A 23,508-nucleotide genomic window follows, 5' to 3' on the forward strand; every position below is an offset into this window, starting at 1 on the left:
TGAATGTGAGTGACTGAGTGAGTGTGTGAAATTGTCTACGGTGGTGTGTGTGTGTGTGTGTGTGTTTGTGAGTGTGTGAACCAATCCATAGGTCTATATGAATGAGTGACTGGGTGAGTGTGTGAAACTGTTCACAACTGAGTAAATGAGTGAGTGTATGAAATTATCCTCAGGTGTGTATGTGTGAGAGTGACTGGGTAAGTGTGTGAAACTGTCCACGGTTGTGTGTGTGTGTGAGAGAGAGAGTTTGTGAGTGTGTGAACCAATCCACAGCTCTATATGAATGAGTGATTGGGTGAGTGTGTGAAACTGTACACACTGTGTGTGAGTGAATGACTGAGTGAGTGTGTGAAATTACTATGAAATTATCCACAGGTGCGTGTGTGCGTGAGAGTGACTTGTGAGTGTGTGAAGCTGCCCACAGTTGTGTGTGACTGGGTGAGTGTGTGAAATTGTTTACATTTGTGAGTGTGTTTGTGAGTGACAGGGTGAATGTGGGATGGGTTTCTGCCCTATACCCAGTGATTCTGTGTAGGCTCTGGACTCGAGTGCGAAACTCAACAGGATGAATCAGTTACAGAAGAATGAATGAATGAATGAATGAATGAATGAATGAATGAACGTGAGAGCAGCAGTGACCATGTGGCACAGAAGTAGATTCAGACACAGACACTGCATTCATCTTTGTTTTGAGTGGAACTTCAGAACTCACACTGTCAGCATCAGCCCTACACCGATCAGCCACAAGATTAAAACCACTGACTACTGAAGTGCATGAATTGATCTGGTTACAGCGCCCCCTGCCATGGGAGCAGTGAGTGAAGGGTCAATTCTTGAAGTTGATGTTTGAGCAGGAGAAATGGTCAGTGTAAGGATCTGAGGGCCATGTTTCGTCAGTCTCCAGGACTCAAGTCTGTGGGGTGTTCCCGATGTGCAGTGGTCAGAACCGACCCAAAATGGGGCAAGAAATATTGACTCCATAAAGAGAGTCAGCCGTGGAGCACAGAAACATAGCAGTTTGGTTTACAGAGAGTCTAAAGAGCCCAATCAGGAAAATATGTTAATTAAGGGAATGAAAAATTAGTGCCATTGTTAATGTGTTTGTTAATAAGTGACCATTGACAGCCACTGACTTTAACACACTCTGTGTGTTTCAGGTGAAGGATCTGACGCGATTTCTGGACCCAAGTGGCCTGGGTGTCATCAGCTTTGAGGATTTCCACAGAGGCATCACTGCCATCAGCAACGGAGGTATATACACCAACACAAACGCACACACTCACCGTTACCACTGTCCCAGAGCATCACTGCCAACGGCAACAGTGGAGGACACCCAAACACACACTTACACACCTTCTCAAAACGCTTTGGTACCAACTAGGAACCATTCGTCACATTTCCACTGACGTACATTTGGTTCCCAAACCTGAAAATTTCCAAAAGAAACACTGGGTTCTTCGTAATTTAAAAAAAAAAATCAATACGGCGATAATCATGACATTCTGATTGTTTACGTAATGACATCATGCAGTAATACGGCGGACGGTCGTTACGTGTATCATTTAGACACAGAGAAGTACGGTGAAAAGTGGCTCTAAGGCGGAGGAATTTGCTTCAAAATAAGGGGAGTGATTCAGCCGTGTGGAGGGGGTGTGGTTACAGAACTCAGGTGTAAAATAAACCATGGTGTTATGTAAAAAATTAAACAATTTAGACAATGAGCTCTGAACTCAGCAGATAAACTCCACTGCCTCAGCACAATAACTACTTTTTATTTGTTTGTTTTTTTACTGTGAACCTTTAAGGTTACGTTTTGTTTAATTGTGTGTGTTTGTTGTTTATTTGCACACACTACATTATCCACACTTTGTTTGTGGTAGATTTATACGGTACCTAATTTTTTTTTTTTGTACAAAACGAGAATCCTGGTAAGTTACTGTTTACAAAATAAATGTTTACAGATTATTTTTGTCACTTCTGCTGAATGTTTGAAATGTTTTACATTTAGTAAAATAAAACTTTTAAACACAGTGGAACCTCGGGTAACAACCACAATCCGTTCCAGAAAGTTGGTTGTAAGCCGAAATGTTCGCTATCCGAAATTATTTTTCCCATAAGATTTAAAGGAAATAGAAATAATTGGTTCCCAGCTCCTGGTGACTCGCTAATATATAAGTGTTAAAGGTTATAGAGGTATGATTTTTTTTTTTTTTTAATGAGAACAGTTATAATACAGTTCATAAAGAGTTAAATAAACATACTAAAAATTAAAAACACATTAAAAAAAGCATTTAAACATAAGAACATTTGACTTCGCCATGCCATATTCAGCCGCAATGTCCGATACACGCAGGCCACGTTCAAACTTGGAAATAATTTCCATTTTCAATTCAATTGTTGGTCGCTGCCTGTTTACTACAGGTGCCCTGCTACTAGTATCACTCTTAACCTTCTTTGGAGCCATGATTCAGGGCTAAATAAAGCACTTGAAATCACAAACGAAGTAACACAGAAGGAAGCAGAACAATAACGAACCGAATGTAACTGTGTCAAGCGCGAATGATGCTTGGTTTGAGATGAACGTACGCCATCTGTACGCAACCCGAAATTTTGTTCGCTAACCGGTACAAATTTTTATTAAAATTTTTGGTCGTAACCCGATTTGTTCACTAACCTAGGCGTTCGCTAACCGAGGTTCCACTGTACATAAAACCATTCAATATTGCGAATAAATATTAACTATATTTAATTGAATATAATAAATATTAATATAAAATTAATTTAGTTCTAATAGTGTGTTCTCGAAGTAAATAAAAGTATTTTTGAGTGTTTTGTCATACAAAGAATATCGTTATCGCCAAAATATCCAGAAATATTGTGGGCTATTATTTTAGGGCCATATTACCCACCCTTGTCCAAGTGCGAGTCGGGATAAAGAAGCTCCAGAAAGAGCTCAGAGCCTCAAATAAAGCGTTATGGCGCAGTGGAGCTGTACGAGTCCAGACAGTGATTGAATTGATTTTGATTTCTGCTTGTATGAAATATTCATGAAGTGACCTGACCTCAGTAAAATGATACACACACTCTCGCAAGCGCACACACACACACAAACACACACACACACTATGGTGTATCATTGTGTTTGTAAAGTTATTTGACGCCACCTGTTACCTGATTCTCACGTTGATGTCGCTGCAGGTGATGGCCAATGGACAGACTGAGATCAACACTAACGTTTCCATTACTCATTATGGGCTTTAACCCTTAGATGACTAGAGGTATTGCAGTCATTTTGTACATTAGATATATGTTACACACAGGGGTGGCCCCAGTCCTCTCAGTAATATTCTGTCTGTTTATTAATAATCAGAAATCAGAGAGAGAAAGAATGACCTCAGATCTGTTACTTATTTACTGATCTACTTAGTTTCAAAGGTCTCCCATCATGAGATCACAGCTCGGCTAGTATTACTTTGTGTGTGTGTGTTTGTGTTTCCCTTTTCACTGCACTAAACATAAGGCAGGATGTTTTAATTAGCCGCATGTGCTTCATCCAACACTTTGCTGTATTTTTTTCTGCACATGAAGATAGCAGTTGCTGGCAGCGATTGTGCAGTGGTTGGGGGCTCAAATTAAAAAAGCCGTTTGCTGTGCCAAACAGACTGTGGAATAATGTTTGTGTCTTCATAGCACAGTAATAAATCCTTATCAGACAAATCACAATCTGCAGTTTATTCAGAGCTTAATTTATACATAAGAAAAGAGTCAACAATTAGATGTAGGGCCACCACCAGTCAACGGTACAGCTTCAGTTCATCTGGTCATAGTTACTACATGTTGACCTCCACTGGAGAGATGCCAGAAGGTCCTGTTGTTACCTATGGACCTACCCACTCATTTGTTATAATACCTTTCATTTAACCAGAAAAACAGAACTCTGAGATCTAAAGGTGATGTTCCACAGCTTGTCCCTGAGGGAACACGGTTCTGGTTTGTAATAAAATGTGAGTGAGCCACTCGCTGTTCACCCCGACCCCGAGTGCACAGCAATGTGGAGTGAGGAGCAGAAGCTCTGGTTTTTAGCCGTTTTCACTCTGTTCTCGTTTTCTCTGTTTTCACTCATAGCCCATTTCCACTCTCGTTTTGAACTGGTTCTGTTCCTGATTTTTAGGACCTTGGTTCTTTCCAGTGAACCAGCTTTTCACTGTGTTTTCACTAGTTTTGATGGGAAACATGGATATGTCACCAGCTGGGGGCACTGTGGAGGCTGCGTTCCAGCATTGCGGTGTCTGAATTCAGCTCCAGAGCCAGAGATAAACGGGTAGAGTCAGGACAGAGTCGTGGTTTATCCACTGTTTACAACACAGTCAGATCAGAGTGAGATATGAAACACACGTGGAAATGATGTCTGAGTCATCTGCTGAGCTAACCTTCCTAAGTAGGAAACGTGCCTTGTGTCACGCTGAACTCAGCCCCAGAAACACACACAGACGGAACACATTCCAGTTTTGTTTATATTTATTTATTCCTATAAGACTCTGTAAAGCACCCGTCCAGCTCCACTGTGCCATAAGGCTTTATTTCAGGCTCTGAGCTCTTTCTGGAGCTTCTTTATCTCGACTCGCCCACAGACGCCATCACGCTTCCTGCCAAGGAACCCACTGTTTCCAGCTGGGAACTAACTTTTCTGGTTCAGGAACCTGTTTATGTTGGTGGAAATGTACTAAACCGTTCCAAATTAGGTTTGCGAAGCACTGGCAGTTTTTCAGTGTCTTTTTACTGTTTTAAAAGGTGGTAAAGAAACATAACCTTGTAGTTTTAAGCCTCTATGTAAAGCCCAGTCTGATGCATAGGATCAGATACTGTACTGATTTGCAGTGACCTCACTGCAGGGGTTAAGCGTTGAGGCCCACGCTCGCCCACATGTGGAGAGTTTGTTGACGAATGACAACTTTTTTTCCACATCTCTGTAGATCTGTTTGTGGTTTTGCAGCATTGATTTTTAATGAAGGGTTTTTTTCTCACATGCAGCAATGAGCGTCACACGGTGTGTTTGATTTTTTAACCACTATTTCCAGTGTGATTTAAGGCTGTCTATTTAGAATTGGGCTATGATTACAGACAACAATTGTCACCAGTCCGATTATTATTCGTATTATTGTTCTTTTTATTTGGCAGATAGTTTTAAATCCCTCATCTCAATCATGTAACATGATTACATACCCAATCACATCCACACAAACACTCACAAACATACATACATACATACTCACATACATGTTTTGGTTTTCATAGCTGCATTAATTATCCCATAAAGTGATGATATACGTATTTGTAAAGCCACAGACTTGAATTTAAAGTTTATTTATAACGTGATGAACCTGCTTTTGTGGGTCAAGTCACTCGCTTGTTTTCCGTGACGTATTTTTGTTGCGGGTGTCCCACTAGCGTGACCTGCAGGTGAACAAGCCGCCTCTAGGTGGCCTCAGCAGACCAAGCCAATTAGTTTAGGTGTGAGTTGGTGCGCATTTGTTTTTATTTACTCTACAATATTTCCAAACAGGGTGTAGTAAGATCCTACTATAAACAGGTGCTTGGCCGTGGTGTGTTTATTTTACAGATAATTTAAGTAGTTTAAGTGTTTCATCATTAAAATTACACCTTCAAAATCATTGTTTGCGCCACTGAGCTGTAATGGGGAGAATAGGGCCTCTGTCGTTGCTACTCCAGGCTCAGCACTGCAGAAACTGCACTATGTAACTTTGGAGGAGGGTAGGTGTGTGGTTAAAATCAGTTATAATAAATTCTGACATTTTAAAAATGATCAGGGTGTAATATCTCTCCAGGGTGAATGATCACCTGTGTGTGTGTGTATGTGTGTGTGTGTGTGTGTGTGTGTGGAGTGGCGTTCTGTGCAGTGTTGATTATAGAGTGTCCTTGGGAGTCTAGAAAGGCACTATATAAGTGTAACAACTAATAATTCTCACCACTCTGGTCACTCTGAAGTTCTACACTTACTCAGTGTAGTGAACCAGTTTGTTTTGCGCCCTTTCCCCCTGTTCTTCAACACTCAGGACCCCCACAGAGCAGGTGTGACGTGGTGGTGGATCATTCTCAGCGCTGCAGTGACACTGACGTGGTGGTGGTGTGTTAGTGTGTGTTGTGCTGGTGTAGAGTGGATCAGACACAGCAGTGCTGCTTGCTCATTAAGGAATAGAGTGGACTACAGTCTGTAACACTGAGTGTAGAAACAAGGAGGTGGTGTTATAGTAAAAGCTGATGAGTGTAAAGGCCAGTGTATGCTTCTGCATCAAGCGTACGCAGTGAAACGTGAGTCCTACACCATGCGCTCGCTCTTCTCCGTTGTCATAGGAATGATTTAGCGGGGCCTGATCGCTCCATGCTCTCTTTTCTCATGAGTCAGAGAGAATGATTTATAATAACCAACTGTCAGAGCACTTGTTTACTGTCAGGATTACTCACGATGTGTGAGCCACTGTGAAGTCCCATCATCACGGTTTGATGCAGTTAATGCCATCATCTGCTTGTTTGGAACGAGCTCCATGATGGCTGACTGTTTCATGAACTCCTTAATTGTAATCATACGTTATTCTCACGTGGAACCCGTTCTCCCTGTCGTCACACGCCGAATGTTGGAGTCAGCTGTGGCCCCAGACTTCCTTAAAGGCAATGTGGATGCTCCTGGAGCACTGCTGTTCTCACAAGAACATCACGTTTGTCTTCACTCAGAAGCTCTTTTAAGGTGGAACGGTGTGTTTGAGTAAAGAGTGACTGCTGCTTGTTAGAATCAGTTCGACCTTAAGTAATGTAAGTGTAACAACAAAAAACAAGTCAGTTTTATTCGCCTTTGCAGCAGGAATAGAGCGTTCGACGTTCAGAGGCTCTCAACCATCCAGGCACCTCCGGATGATGTTCCTCTGCTGTGGCTGAGAGAGAGTGAGGGAAGGCTACCTCCTCCTCCTCTGTATGGTTGTTTGGGTTGGCAATCCAAAGCGGATGGAAGTGGGTAAGGAGTTCCAAAGTGTGGGGGCAGCTACGCTGAAAGAAGAGAGCCTATATCTAGGAATGGTCAGAAGGCCAGAATCAGCAGATCTGAGTTTACTCAGCGGGGTATTGGAGTGTAGAGGTGAGGACAGAGGGGAAGGGAGCGAGGCCTTAAATGTCAGCAGTATGTAGTGCGTTCTGTAACTGGGAGCCGGTGAAGCTGGTGGAGGACGGGGGAGAAACAGGCCAATTTCTAAGTGTGTGCTAAGTCTCTGGCCATGGAATAGTGAATGTACTGAAGAGGGCGGAGTGTATTGGATGGCAAGCCGTAGAATAGAGAATTCAATTCCTTCTGTGTCCAACATTCTTTGGCGAAATAAAGTGATTCTGATTCAGTTCAGTGACGGTGCGTTTGGTGGCAGTTCTAATGGGGCTTCAGTGACGTCCCCAGGTCCCAAATCACATAATCAGGGTCCAAGTCAAGTCTCAGGTCGGTATAATGTACCGAAATCCTCATTTAGAATAATCAGTTACAGTTTACTCACAAGCACATGATAACTCATATCTGTTTGGTCTTTTTAAACATTGTCTCCCTCCACAAATAATATGTGATCAAAACTTTTAAATAGTTGTGGACAGTATATTTTTACTAAGTCATGTGCACCGTCAGAAAATGGTCCTGTTCAGGTACATTATTCTCACTAAAACTACAAACAGTGTAGTGTGTCTTTAAAGGTACAGACAGTGTAGCGTATCTTTAAAGCTACAAACAGTGTAGCGTATCTTTAAAGCTACAAACAGCGTAGCGTATCTTTAAAGCTACAAACAGCATAGCGTATCTTTAAAGGTACAGACAGCGTAGCGTATCTTTAGAGCTACAAACAGTGTAGCGTATCTTTAAAGCTACAAACAGTGTAGCGTATCTTTAAAGCTACAAACAGTGTAGCGTATCTTTAAAGGTACAGACAGTGTAGCGTATCTTTAAAGCTACAAACAGTGTAGCGTATCTTTAAAGCTACAAACAGTGTAGCGTATCTTTAAAGGTACAGACAGTGTAGCGTATCTTTAAAGCTACAAACAGTGTAGCGTATCTTTAAAGCTACAAACAGTGTAGCGTATCTTTAAAGGTACAGACAGTGTAGCATATCTTTAAAGCTACAAACAGCGTAGTGTATCTTTAAAGGTACAGACAGCGTAGCGTATCTTTAAAGCTACAGACAGCGTAGCGTATCTTTTAAAGGTACAGACAGTGTAGCGTATCTTTAAAGCTACAAACAGTGTAGCGTATCTTCAAAGGTACAGACAGCGTAGCGTATCTTCAAAGGTACAGACAGCGTAGCGTATCTTCAAAGGTACAGACAGCGTAGCGTATCTTCAAAGGTACAGACGGCGTAGCGTATCTTCAAAGGTACAGACGGCGTAGCGTATCTTCAAAGGTACAGACGGCGTAGCGTATCTTTAAAGGTACAGACGGCGTAGCGTATCTTTAAAGGTACAGACGGCGTAGCGTATCTTTAAAGGTACAAGCAGCGTAGCGTATCTTTAAAGCTACAAACAGCGTAGCGTAGCTTTAAAGGTACAGACAGTGTAGCGTAGCTTTAAAGGTACAGACAGCGTAGCGTAGCTTTAAAGGTACAGACAGCGTAGCGTAGCTTTAAAGGTACAGACAGCGTAGCGTAGCTTTAAAGGTACAGACAGCGTAGCGTAGCTTTAAAGGTACAGACAGCGTAGCGTATCTTAAAGGTACAAACAGTTTAGCGTATCTTTAAAGCTACAAACAGTGTAGCGTATCTTTAAAGCTACAGACAGCGTAGCGTATCTTTAAAGCTACAGACAGCGTAGCGTATCTTTTAAAGGTACAGACAGTGTAGCGTATCTTTTAAAGGTACAGACAGTGTAGCGTATCTTTAAAGATACAAACAGTGTAGCGTATCTTCAAAGGTACAGACAGCGTAGCGTATCTTCAAAGGTACAGACGGCGTAGCGTATCTTCAAAGGTACAGACGGCGTAGCGTATCTTTAAAGGTACAGACGGCGTAGCGTATCTTTAAAGGTACAAGCAGCATAGCGTATCTTTAAAGGTACAAGCAGCGTAGCGTATCTTTAAAGCTACAAACAGCGTAGCGTAGCTTTAAAGGTACAGACAGTGTAGCGTAGCTTTAAAGGTACAAACAGTGTAGTGTGTCTTTTAAAGGTACAAACAGTGTAGTGTATCTTTTAAAGGTACAAACAGTGTAGTGTATCTTTAAAGCTACAAACAGTGTAGCGTATCTTTAAAGCTACAAACAGTGTAGCGTATCTTTAAAGCTACAAACAGTGTAGTGTGTCTTTAAAGGTACAAACAGCGTAGTGTATCTTTTAACGGTACAGACAGCGTAGTGTATCTTTAAAGCTACAGACAGCGTAGCGTATCTTTAAAGCTACAAACAGCGTAGCGTATCTTTAAAGCTACAAACAGCGTAGTGTATCTTTAAAGGTACAAACAGTGTAGTGTATCTTTAAAGGTACAGACAGTGTAGTGTATCTTTAAAGGTACAGACAGTGTAGTGTATCTTTAAAGGTACAGACAGTGTAGTGTATCTTTAAAGGTACAGACAGTGTAGTGTATCTTTAAAGGTACAGACAGTGTAGTGTATCTTTAAAGGTACAGACAGTGTAGTGTATCTTTAAAGCTACAGACAGCATAGCGTATCTTTAAAGCTACAAACAGCGTAGCGTATCTTTAAAGCTACAAACAGCGTAGTGTATCTTTAAAGGTACAAACAGTGCAGTGTATCTTTAAAGCTACAGACAGCGTAGCGTATCTTAAAGCTACAAACAGCGTAGTGTATCTTTTAAAGGTACAAACAGCGTAGTGTGTATCTTAATGTGTTCCCTAAAGGTTCATTACATTCTCTTCTCCAGAAGGAGAGGGGGATCTCTGTAATCTTTCATTATACAACTGTGGAGAATAAAAGAACACAATAAAAGTCCTGGAGATGAAACGGGGCGAATAAGGTCAATGCAACTTTAAAATCTACAATTATTATAGAACCTGATATCACAATGTTCCCTATCTAAAGGTACGCTTAAGGGGTACCACCACAGAGTAAAGTTGTTTTTAAACATCTACAAGAACACACATGTTGTTTCACTCTCTTTATGTTAAAAAACACCAGTAAAAAAGGCTAAACACGGCATGACAAAACATCTTGAGAGCATCCATGTTTTTTTTTTTTTAATTCCCCACACAAACCACATGACCACGACCAGGTTGAGAGAACAGGCTGGACCTCAGAAGAAACCACCACCCGGCTTGCATTTGAAAGCAGCAAAAGACATTTATCACGTGTTGTTTTTGACGAGTCCAAGTCGAGTTGGGAGTCATTAGGGACGAGTGTGAAGTCTGTTTGTACGCGACTCGATCTCGAGTGTCCATCTCTGTGGTGCTGCACGTGTCCTGGAGGAAGCATGTGTTAGCCTTCACTCTTCTTCCAGTTCAGGTGATGAGGGGAGGCCCGGCTGCTGTGGAACCGTCACTGAATTAAACAGCGGAGGAGTAAAGGCCTCGCTGTGATGAGGAGTGGGTTTTAGGAAAGAAGTCATTCCTCTCTATGTTCCCTCTCCTGCAGGTTCTGATCCAGATCTCTACAGGCTGCAGCTCACTTCAGCAGAGGCCAATGGAGCAGCAGAGGAATATGATGAGGTATGTTGCACACACACACACACGGTGTGGTTTTGTTTGCGCAGTGATCTGTCCTCAGTACCACTGTTTCCGGCTGAACTCTCTCTGGCCTCTCTCTCTCTCTCTCTCTCTCTCTCTCTCTCTCTCTCTCTCTCTATCTCTCTTTCTCTTTCTCTCTCTGTCTGTTTCTCTCTCTCTCACCCACTCACACTCACTCTCTTTTGCTCGCTCTATCTCACGTGATCTCTACCTCCCTCTCTCTCTCTCACTGCCTGTCTCTCTCTACCTCAAGTTATTTTTATATTTTCCTTTCTCTCACTCACTCACACACTCATTTTCTCTCTCTCTCTCTCTCTCTCTCTCTCTCTTTGTCTGTCTATCTTACTCTCTCATTCTCTGTCTCTCTGTGTCTATCTCTCTCTCTCACTCTCTCTCTCTCTCTCTCTCTCTCTCTCTCTCTCTCTCTCTCTCTGTGTTATGCTCGATAGCTTCAGGCTGCATACGTCTGTTATTGTGTTCTGTGCGTGACATATCAGGCATTCCAGGATGTCGCCTTTTTTTTTGTGGAATTCATCTATTATTTCAGCCTCTCCAAGAATCTAATCCGTACACGAGTGTGTGTGTGTGTGTGTGTGTTTATAGAGAGATATAGAAACAGAAGGGCTGTCTCAGCAACAAAGTCGAGTCTCTCCATCACTGATTGAGCATATTTTACGTGCCACGTAGCGTCTGTGAGACAGTCGACGCCTCACTGGAAGCTGGGACCAGAGAGACGTCAGTGTCGCTCTGAAGCTGTTCTTCAAATGGAGATGCAGCCCCTGTGGTGAACATCTTAAAGGAGAGTAAACAGACAGAGAGGGAATGAAAGAAATGCTTGAAATTCAGAGAGAGAGCTGTTTCTTGTGCAGTTGTGGCGCCTCCTGCTGATGCGATACGTCTCTAAACACCTGTGCATCACTTTCTCTCACTGTGACTGTTCACGCATCACACCACGGGCCTCCGAATAGCAGAGAAGTCTCCAGATACAGAGAAGAGTGAGGATGAAGGGCGTTCCCTCCTCTGTCTTCCCCTTATGCCCATGCCGAATAAATCCTGTAGCGTCTATTACCTGAACCACCAAATAATAATTCATTGATTCGTACCCCCACAGCACCACAACATCGTCCACTCCCCCCTCCACCCCGCTCACTCTTTTTGCTGGAGGGCGAGGCTTGATCCATAAACAGACTCCATGTGGAGAGAGAGGTGGGTTTGGACGCCCCTGCAGGGGACGAGAGGCGAGAGTCTGTTCCCGCGTGATGTTAAGTTACTGGGGTCTCGTGGGTGCTGTAATCTGCTGAGAAAATGCTGGTAGAAGTGTCGCAGTCTGCCTGCGTGCCCAGCATTTCAGGATTGGCAAAGCACCAGGGGTCTGCACCAGGTCGCAAGGAACTGCCTCTCTAGAAACTGCAGTAATTGTAATGTTGTCCAGATGCGTGAATTTGATCACGGTCGAGATGTGTGAAGTGTTTAATTACAAAACCCTTATCCAGTTCAGGGTCGCGGTGGGTCCAGAGTCTACCTGGAATCATTGGGCGCAAGGCAGGAATACACCCTGGAGGAGGCGCCAGTCCTTCACAGGGAAACACAGACACATTCACTCACACACTCACACCTACGGACGCCAATTCACCTACCAACGTGTGTTTTTGGACTGTGGGAGGAAACCGGAGCACCTGGAGGAAACCCACGCAGACACAGGGAGAACACACCACACTCCTCACAGACAGTCACCCGGAGGAAACCCACGCAGACACAGAGAGGAACACACCACACTCCTCACAGACAGTCACCCGGAGGAATCCCACGCAGACACAGGGAGAACACACCACACTCCTCACAGACAGTCACCCGGAGGAAACCCACGCAGACACAGGGAGAACACACCACACACTCCTCACAGACAGTCACCCGGAGGAAACCCACGCAGACACAGGGAGAACACACCACACTCCTCACAGACAGTCACCCGGAGGAAACCCACGCAGACACAGGGAGAACACACCACACTCCTCACAGACAGTCACCCGGAGGAAACCCACACAGACACAGGGAGAACACACCACACTCCTCACAGACAGTCACCCGGAGGAAACCCACACAGACACAGGGAGAACACACCACACTCCTCACAGACAGTCACCCGGAGGAAACCCACGCAGACACAGAGAGAACACACCACACTCCTCACAGACAGTCACCCGGAGGAAACCCACGCAGACACAGGGAGAACACACCACACTCCTCACAGACAGTCACCCGGAGGAAACCCACGCAGACACAGAGAGAACACACCACACTCCCCACAGACAGTCACCCGGAGGAAACCCACGCAGACACAGAGAGAACACACCACACTCCCCACAGACAGTCACCTGGAGGAAACCCACGCAGACACAGAGAGAACACACCACACTCCTCACAGACAGTCACCCGGAGGAAACCCACACAGACACAGGGAGAACACACCACACTCCTCACAGACAGTCACCCGGAGGAAACCCACGCAGACACAGAGAGAACACGCCACACTCCCCACAGACAGTCACCCGGAGGAAACCCACGCAGACACAGGGAGAACACACCACACTCCTCACAGACAGTCACCTGGAGGAAACCCACGCAGACACACGGAGAACACACCACACTTCTCACAGACAGTCACCCAGAGGAAACCCACGCAGACACGGGGAGAACACACCACACTCCCCACAGACAGTCACCCGGAGGAAACCCACGCAGACACAGGGAGAACACACCACACTTCTCACAGACAGTCACCCGGAGGAAACCCACGCAGACACGGGGAGAACACACCACACTCCTCACAGACAGTCACCCGGAGCGGGAATCGAACCCACAACCTCTAGGTCCCTGGAGCTGTGTGACTGCGACACCTACCTGCTGCGCCACCGTGCCGCCCATGTTTAAATTAGCTAAATAAAAATAAAAAATAAAAATTAATAAAGAAAAATCCACATAACGGCTCCAGAACCGAGAGAGCAGAGGACAGCAGAGAACAGAACAGAGCGAGCAGAGAAAACACTGCAGACGTTTATTCTTCTAAACACAGTAAAGAGTGGACAACACTGAGGTCAGCAGCAATCACTGACTAATGTCCGTATACTGTGGGATAAATCGATAATGCAATAACACACACACACACACACACACACCCACACGTCTGCCAAGTCTAAGTGGTGGTATATGACTGAAATGCTGTTAAAATCATCAGCCGGAAGGCTGTCGGTGTTACGTTGGCCCAATGTTTGATATTTGATATTGGCCAAATACCTCCCGGAGTAAACACTCTCACCAGTTTCCTCACTTTTAACTTCAGAGGCGTAATTTCAAAAGGCTTCAGTGTCCGAGCGCGGCGGAAGAAGAGGAGGAGCCTAACCCGGGCTGGTCCACAGGTGCGGGTAAATACTCGGGGTCAGTGTGTTTCTGAGAAGGTGCTGTGCATGCGGCCGTGGGCTCGGAGAGAGCTGTGAAAGGATGTTTTGAGGAGGGACACGACTGGGAGTTTATGGGAGTTTGTTTCCTCTCGTCTTTCCGACTCCCCTCCTCCTTCTTCGGATGAATGGCTGCGTTGTTTCTCCGTTTGCTTTCAAAACATGCAAGGTGCCTGGGTGGAGCGCAGCGTCCTGCAGAGAAACACGCAAACACACTCTCATCAACACACACACACACACACACCACTGTCAAACTTATCCACATTCTCAATTATAACCTGGTTCTTTTGTCTTTTTTGAGGTGTTCTTATGCTCTGGAGGATTAAAGGTGCCATATCCTCCCTCGTCTCCACAGTGGAACACAGTTCTGTTTCTTAATGAAACGTCTGTGACCCGCTTTGGTCCAAACCCCACGAGCCCCACAGCAGTGTTCTCCCCCTGTGTAAACAGCCCCTGTTCAGAACGCCCGCTTTCAGCACCTGTTCCTTTAAATGATAATGAGCCGCTCGCTGTTCACCCCGACCCCGAGCGCACAGCAGTGAGGAGCGAGGAGCAGAAGATCTGGTTTTTAGTCGTTTTCACTCTGTTCTCTTTCTTCTCCGTTTTTACTCAGTGCTCTTATTTCTCCGCGCTCGTTGTGTCTGTTTTGCTGAGTTTAACCTCGTCTCTGCGCTCTCACATAAACACGGGTCCAGCGCTGTGATTGGACAGACTCAGACGAGGGGGTGGGGCCATTCTAAAGTCTCTGCACTTGACGTCAGAAGCGGAGCACGGCTTGTTTTATCCCATATTTTGTGACGTAGGCTGTACACAGTAAACTGACTGGAGGGTCTTGTTTCACGGTGTGTGAGATATTGATCTCCAGAGCCACACATTAATGTGTCCCTTTTAAAAGAGAAGTGTGTGGTTTCTGCACTTGTTCGTTGTTGAACACTCATTCTGAGAGGTCTGATGGGAAATGAACTGTAGGGGGATAGGAGCCTGTTTTTCAGATGACTACAAAACAAATGTGTTTTGTTTTAACTTTTTCGTTTTGTGTACAGTTTAAAGTGACCTTCTGAGGATTTATATAAAACTGATGAAGATAAAGGAGTGAAAAATCATTAAAAGAATTAAACAAAACAAAACCTCAGCATCCACAAAGCCACAAATATAACCCACACGCGTACACACACACACACACACACACAGAGACACACACACACAGAGAGAGACACACACACACACACACACACACAGAGACACACACACACAGAGAGACACATACACACACACACAGAGAGAGAGAGACAGAGACACACACATACACAGAGAGAGACACACAAACACACACACACACAGAGAGACACACAAACACACAGAGACACACACACACACACAGAGATACACACACATACACAAAGAAAGACACACACACACAGAGACACACAAACAAACACACACACACACACACACAGAGAGATACACACACACATACACAAAGAAAGACACACACACACAGAGACACACACACAGAGACACACACACAGACACACGAACACAGACACACACACATACACACACACATACACAGAGAGAGACACACAAACACACACACACACACACAGACACACAAACACACACACAGAGAGAGAGAGAGACAGATACACACACACACCTGTTGGTGTGTTATTTACAAAACATACCAGTACTCATGCTTCATTGCTGTGAGTTAATTCTTGGAAGAGGACAGGTTTAATTTGCTGCGAAAGCACACACACCCACTCTCACACACACCCACACTGAGTTAGGAGGGAGGCCCCGCCCATTTCTGGTTGTTTTGCCCTTTGGACTTCATAGACTACGCTTCACTTTTCCTAGGATTACACTTCAGACACGTCTTCATTCTCTCTCTCTCTCTCTCTCTCTCTCTCTCTCTCTCTCTCTCTCTCTCTCTCTCTCTCTCTCTCTCTCCTCTTTAACACTGTGAATAGTGGATTAGTGATAGAGTGAGAGAAGACCTGTAGAGGAGGAGGGGAAAGCGTTTTTTTACTGAGCTCTGGTAGTGGACCCTTACTGCTCAGTGTTGTGTCCCAGGTTGAGGCCATGGTCCTGGGCATGGCTTCCAGCCCCCTGGGCCCTTCTGCTTCTGGAGCTCCACCAGTGTTCACAGAGGTACGGTAGGCACTGCAGTCAGTCCTGGGGTCAGGTGGACTTCCTGATGGAGTCTCCTTATCTTCTCATAGATCTCTCTCTCTCTCTCTCTCTCTCAAAGTAAAGATCAATTATAGTGTGTGTGTAAATGTGTTGGTTTACCCTTTTCACGGCTCTCCTCGTGATTGTTTGAGGTTATTGCTCCGTTCGGTTGTTAAAGGGTCTCTGCAGGAGAATAGGTTTGGGGGAAAAATGTTAATGCAGCGCTATAAAATCTTTTGCAATACATTATCGACACACAGGATATATTTTTATTAAAACTCAGGTGCTGTAAACAGTCTCCGCCTCCAGTTTGACATACCTGAGACACTACTTCATGACTCCATGTGGTGGCGCTAATCAGATGAATAGGGTAAACCTGGGGTGAAGGAAAAGTAACTCGGGCACAGTCCTCTTTCAGGTCAAAAGTTCAACTTTTACACCGACGAAGACACAAAGGAAACGGTCAAAGACAGTTGTCCCTTTCACACACGTGCGGTAGTCCAGAAATGTTCCGGAGTTTTCCCGAAGGAGTTGTGTGTGTGTCCACCCGCAATATTCGTCCTGGACATTACCCAGACTCTATCCTCCTCGTGCCCTGGTAAAGACTCTGTAAGTCTGAGAACGGCGCAGGAAATGTTCCGGAGTTCTCCTGCACGCACTGCACAGGCTCCGCCCCCATGCCAAACGCACATGTTTCATTTCCCGCTGAGAGAGCGCGTCTCACATACAAAATCTCCCGCTGTGAGCTGCATGTGTGAACGACCGCTTCAGGAAATCTCCGGACCCAATACTCCGGCGTTTCCCTTAAAATTCTCCGGAGTTAATTTATGAAAGAAGCATGTGATTAATGAGAACTGTCTCGTTACAATTAAGTCCACAAACAACACAGTGAACTGATTTCTCACAATTTATTGCTATTTTTCTCTGGACGCACTGAGACACGGATACACTGCAGTCTGTGTGTGTGTGTGTTTTACTGGCGTTAAGCTAAGCACTTGTACATTGTGTTGTATTGTTTTTTTCTTTTAGATTCAGTGAAACTGACGCTAATAAATACATAACTCCTGCTGTTGAGTATCAGAGACCTGCAGTATCACGATATCATTATTATCGTGGGCAGTGTAGATGATTATATCGTATCGTGAGATGCCTTGTGATTCCCACCCCTCCTGGAAAGAAGGTCAATATTAAAGTGTGCTCCTGTATAACAACAATGTATTCAGCATTTATTTGGCCCTGAATAATCGTGTGTGTTATTTCATAGTTTTGAAGTCTTCAGTTTTATATTACGATGTGAATAAAGTGGTAAAACAACCAAGGATCGATTCGTCGGCCCGTGTATCCAAACCCTGTGTGTTGTGGCTGTAGAAAGCTGGTGACGTGTGGACGCTGCTGAGCTGCTGGTGTGTTTGTGGTTGGGCGTCGTGGTTAATGAAGGAGGAGAGAGGAATCATATCTGCTGATGGTGTGTTTTTCTGCCTCAGTGGAGTTTAACCTGTTCACCGATCAGTGGGCTGTCACCCACAGTCACAGGAGCAGCAGTTTCCTAGAGTGGACACTAGCTCCTCCTGGAAACACATGCACAACTGTTTCCAAAAACAGTGAGATATCGTAGTTATGTCTGTCACAATAATCCCATTATCCTGTGTGTTTACAGAAGAATAAACGTCTCCAGTGTTTTAGCCACTCGCTCTGTTCAGTTCTCTGGTTTCATTGATTATTTAAACATTTTTAAATTCCAATCCCAATGTCTGAATATTCTTACAATGTTTTTGTTGAAGGTTTGTTGCTTTTTAACATTTTGTTAATGTTTTTTTAAGAAGTTGGTTAAAACTTGAAAGAATTAATTGGATACAAACCTGTGAATGTAAACTAATAATATACAACTAACCCATTAGTCCAGGACTTTTATTGTGTGTTATTAACTACAACCCCTCCTTTTTCCTGCTCATATGAACAAAACACACGCTCCTGCTCTGGTGGGTTTTCTCTCCTCGTCCAGGGGGGTCCCTCAGCCCTTAAAAAGTCAGGGTATGGAAATAAAAATTTGTCAAAACAGACTTGTTTAAATATTTATTGCCTCTCACCCTCGACCCCCGCCCCCAGTCCATTGCTCCCCAGAGTCTGAATACTTCTGGATTAAGGTGGTGTGTGTGTGTGTGTGTGTGTTTGAGAGAGACTGTGTTTCTCGTAATGGAAAAGTGAGTTTGTTGGAAGCTGTGAATGGTCTGAGTAGAGTAACTGTGTGTCTTTTCCGGCTCAGGTTTGTTGAAGGCAGTTTCTGAACCGTGTTGTTGCTGTTTGTGTCAATTCTGCTCAGAAAGAGTTGATGAATCAGTAAAAAAAGAATCAACTGTGTTTGAGTTGAGAGCAGGGATGTGCTTTTGAATACCTTTGATATTCAGGTACTTATTAATGAATGGGTAATCTGTCTATTTATGAATTAGCTGGAATACATTTGAGAGCTGTTATTTTATTACATAAATAGTTGATAGAATCAGCTGGTTTGGGGAGAATGATTCAGAGAGCTAATGTGAGCTGACTGGTACAAAAGCTGATGTTGATAAGGACGTCGCCTTGTTCTTTTTCACTGTTTCTAGACCTAGAGGGCATCAGCCAGAGAAATGTAAGCCTCTTTCACACATGTATAGTAACTCTGACCTTCACTGGACAATACCAGGGGGTTTTGTGTGTGTGAACACAAACATCTGTAACATTTGTACTGGACATTACACAGGCTTTATCCTGCCAGACCCCCAGTACACACTGTGGGAACAGAGCCGGGAATGTTCCGGAGTATCATGCTGTATCTCCTGCACACGCTGCACGCTCACTGTCCCACGTCTAAAGCACACGAACATTTCCAGTTGTGAGAACACGTCAGACACGGAACATCTCCGGCTGAACATGTGTGAAAGAGCAGCTCTGGAAAAAAGCACAGACCTGATTCTCTGAATGTTTTTAAAAATTCATTTGTTTATTGCCCAGGTAGAACATATATTTAAACTTTCCTTTAAACATTCTTAATTTTCAGTTGTGGCTAATGAAAAATCTTTATTCTACATTGTTACTGTTGGTGTGTTATTGAAAACATTTTGTCGTTGTGTTTACAGCGGACTGATTTAATTATATAAAAAAAACTAAATGACCAACAGATGTACATTTTTCAATATAATTATTATTTTCCCATTTTTTTCTGAATTTTAACAACTGCTACTGCTTATGTGTTTGTGGTGTGTGTGTGTGTGTGTGTGTGCAGCAGGCGGAGGTGTCGGACAGTGCATATCTGGGTTCAGAAAGTGCATACAGCGAGTGTGAGACATTTACAGACGAAGACACTGGAGCTTTGGTTCATCCTGAACTTCATGAGGACGTGGAGACGGACAGCGGCATCGAAAACACACTCACAGAGAGTGAGGACCGTAACAGGTAACACACACACACACACACACACACACACATTGGGTCAGCTACTCATGGTGTGTGAAGAAGTGAACAAGGAACAGCACAGACTCACACGTGGTTGTTGTTTTATTAGAGTGTATATGAGGAAAAGGCCTGTGATGAACTTTGAAGCTGATCACCTTCATTTACAGCGCTCAGTAAACACACTGCTGTCCGGAAGCTGACTTTCTTAAGCCCCATTCGGACTTCTGTGGGCAGATGGGGTTATATCATTATACCACAGGACGTCAGTAATGTTTGCATGGGATCCGAAATCTCCGTGAACACAGAGATGGAAGCAGCTACTCAATACACTCATTGACGTGACACAGAGGACACAGCACCTCCCACCAAAAATATCCATCCCTCAACAGATTTATACCGTAGTCCTTTAAAATAGACTTTAAAATAGTGTCAGATGACGGCAATGAACTCCACTCAGTCATAATCCTTCACACATTCTTAAACTACTATTATAAACCATTTATTGGTAGTTAGTTGGTAGTTAATGACTCAGATACACGTTCATAACATTTCATCTTGTGGATTTGAGTGTGGTTTCTCTATGTATCTAAACAACTCGTCTGATTACTGCCATACATTTATATCACTCCTCCCCCAAACTCCTCTCACCCTGGGATGTTACGGAATATTCCCTCACGTGTCAATTCAGATGGGATTAATAACCGGGGGTAACTCATCTGTAACTTGAGTTGTTATGTTTTGTAGCACTTTTGCTCTGTGTCTACTTTCATGCAGTTAGCGCTCTCCCGAATTTAGAGTCAGTTCCACCTTAAGTAATAAGCCAAAACGAGGCATCATTTGGTTCCCTAAGAAAGGAGGAGAGGGTTCACCAGTAAATCCTGGCCAGTTCCACCACTTGTTACTACCCACCTCTGCGGATTTCATGGTATATCCTCCGTCTCAAAGCATGACCGTATGCATACACACACACACACACACAGAGATACAGTGTTACTATCCAGAACCTTGAACTTGATGGTGAACACTACGTACTGTTTCGCCACGTCTCTGACTCTTCAGTAGCTGAGGGCTCTTTGGATGCAGTAACTCTGAACTGGCTTTATTTTCTTTCCTCTTTTTACTCTGAGATTCAAGCCGTAATGGTGAGAATATGTTTGTGTGTGTGTGTGGGGGGGGGGGTGCGCCGCCATGTTTGTGTATATCTGTCAGTGGTGTGTTTAGGCTATAGATTAGAGCAGGCCACCTGTTAGGACCTTGAATCTCCAGAACATTAAACACATTTTGTCTGTGAATGCAGCGACTCAGATTAAATACGACTGTAGGGCGTCAAAATAGGTTCTAAATTTCTGAATTTTGACGCCATACGACTGAGTCTTTATTTAATTCACCTCCATTTCTGTGGAAATGTATTATTTTACTTTGGTATTTGGTTGTGTAGAATATTGTGCTTGGTATTTTGTGTGTGTGTGTGTGTGTGTGTCTGCTGAGTCAGAATTCTGTCTTGGCTCTGCTGATAATTTGAAGCTGACTGAGGTGTTTGTGTTTCCTCTCTGTCTGTGTGTGTGTGTGTCGCTGACAGCACTGTGTCTTTATTTTTCCTGCTTCTCAATAGCAGGAAATGTGGAGTCTGCTCTTTACTCCATCCACCTCCCTAGAGCCTATCCATCTATACATCTCTCCCTCTGTCTCTCGCGCTCTCTCTCTCTCGCTCTCTGTCTCTCGCTCTCTCTGTCTCTCTGTCTCTCGCTCTCTCTGTCTCTCGCTCTCTCTCTCTCTCTCTGTCTCTCGTGCTCTTTCTATCTCTCTCTCTCTCTCTCTCTCTCTCTCTGTCTCTCGTGCTCTCTCTCTCTCTCCCTCTGTCTCTCGCTCTCGCTCCCTCTGTCTCTCGCTCTCTGTCTCTCTCTCTCTCCCTCTGTCTCTCTCTCTCTCTCTGACTTTCTCTCTCTGTCTCTCTCTCTCTCTCTCTGTGTTTCTCTCTCTCTGTCTCTCATGCTCTCTCTCTCTCTCTCTCTCTCTCTCTCTCAGTGAGGTAGAATGCCGGAAGTCTATACTCCTCTAGGGGGCACTGTAGAAATCATCTAAGACGTCTGTTAAATGAAGAATGAACTAAACCCAGTTAGTGCATTGAGTCAAATTACTGAGACACAGTTCCCCACGATGTTTACTAATTTATTTCGCGAAAATCAGCTCACATTTAAGGCACATTTCTGTTTATTGATGGGATTAATCTTGTGGCAGTCTCAGTTTACATTGAATCACCTTCCAGTGCCTTGTAGGGGATCAGTTATTTTCCCTTAAGATGTAACAAAATGAGTGGATTTGACCAAATGTGTTTAACTTAGTTTTGCATATGACCTCATACAGCGTCTCTCCCTCACACTGTTGCTGGGGATTAAAATCTAAAAGGATTTACCTTCCTACACTGCCCACTGGCCCTCATGCAGCCATATGCACACCCGGTCACCCCCTTTGAGCTTTAAATCTGATTAACTCACAGCCTCGCAATGGCCAGCACACACACACACACACACAGAGCCTTTAGGGTTAGCCGCTATAAAGAGGCCATCTGTCTGGAGTGTTTCTTTCTGTTAGAACTGTAACGTGCCACTTTTTCGGCAACTGCGAGTCAGGTCTTGGACTACACACTCACGTTTGACTGAGAATGGCTTGTTAACTTCCATGCCGTGGTGATCACAGTGGAAGAGAGATGCATGAAAGCAGTAGGGATGAAGCAGCACGCCATGGTATGACTTAACGGTAAAGTCGTGCTCAGAGGAGGACTCTGCGATCCTGATGTTTTTGGACGTTTATTTTGTTTTGGCTGAACGTTGAGCAAGTGCTGAAACCCTGTGTTCCCGATTATTAAGCGTCTCCAGGATCAGGAGACAGCGGCGTTTAAAGATGCGCTCCCTGTCTTCCCCTGCACTGTGTGTGTCCAGTCACAGCGTTGGAGTGAGTAAGGGGTAAGTGAGAGATTGTAGTCACATCACTACCATAGTACACCAGTAAAGAGAATGGGATTTAAAGAGAGACATGATTGTAGAACTGTAACGTCTGCTTCAGTATCCACGTAGTTCCGATGGCTGGTGAGAAATAAATTTGGCAGAAACTCTTTTATTAGAGTTTGTCTATTGGTGCTTTTCCACTGCATGGCCCCTACTCACCTCTACTTCACCAGGTGAATCAGGTCCTGGTTCTGGAAGCGGGTTCTTATTTAGTGGCTGTTCTCTCGTGGTTCAGAGCGAGTCGAGTAGGGACTAAACCGTGGAGTGTAAACCTTGCAGAGCGCTGATTGTCCAGAGAGAGTCGTCACTCTACGCCACGCAACGCAGACGACCAGCACCAACTCTCCATCTGTAAAATCTCCAGCTGCAGCAGAGATCACGTTTGTTTTTATCCGACTCACGACGGCAGCTCGTAAAATGACGCCGTGGTCTGTGAGGAGTGTGGTGTGTTCTCCCCGTGTCTGCGTGGGTTTCCTCCGGGTGACTGTCTGTGAGGAGTGTGGTGTGTTCTCCCTGTGTAGGACTGGCGCCCCCTCCAGGTTGTGTTCCCGCCTTGCGCCCAATGATTCCAGGTAGGCTCTGGACCCACCGCGACCCTGAACTGGATAAGGGTTACAGATAATGAATGAATGAATTTAATTGAATAAGAGTTAGATTCAACTAATTCAGTCCCATTAAGCTGCATTTTGCCAAATTCTTATAACTTACTCCTATAAGGCATCAGTTTTAACATCAT

The 23,508-nt window shown here is 44.4% G+C and overlaps 1 protein-coding gene across 4 annotated transcripts in view; it reads left to right on the top strand.

Moving 5' to 3' along the window:
- Window positions 1-23,508, top strand: part of rab11fip3 (RAB11 family interacting protein 3 (class II)) — a 70,958-nt gene that overhangs the window by 27,883 nt on the left and 19,567 nt on the right. For all 4 annotated transcript variants that reach the window (XM_066682332.1, XM_066682334.1, XM_066682335.1 and 1 more), the window contains 3 exons: window positions 1,158-1,251; window positions 10,617-10,690; window positions 19,598-19,767. In XM_066682332.1, the coding sequence (XP_066538429.1) occupies window positions 1,158-1,251; window positions 10,617-10,690; window positions 19,598-19,767 (338 nt within the window). The remainder of the gene's footprint in view (window positions 1-1,157; window positions 1,252-10,616; window positions 10,691-19,597; window positions 19,768-23,508) is intronic.

Source organism: Hoplias malabaricus, chromosome 10 (genome assembly GCF_029633855.1).
Source record: "Hoplias malabaricus isolate fHopMal1 chromosome 10, fHopMal1.hap1, whole genome shotgun sequence".
Lineage (NCBI taxonomy): Eukaryota > Metazoa > Chordata > Actinopteri > Characiformes > Erythrinidae > Hoplias > Hoplias malabaricus.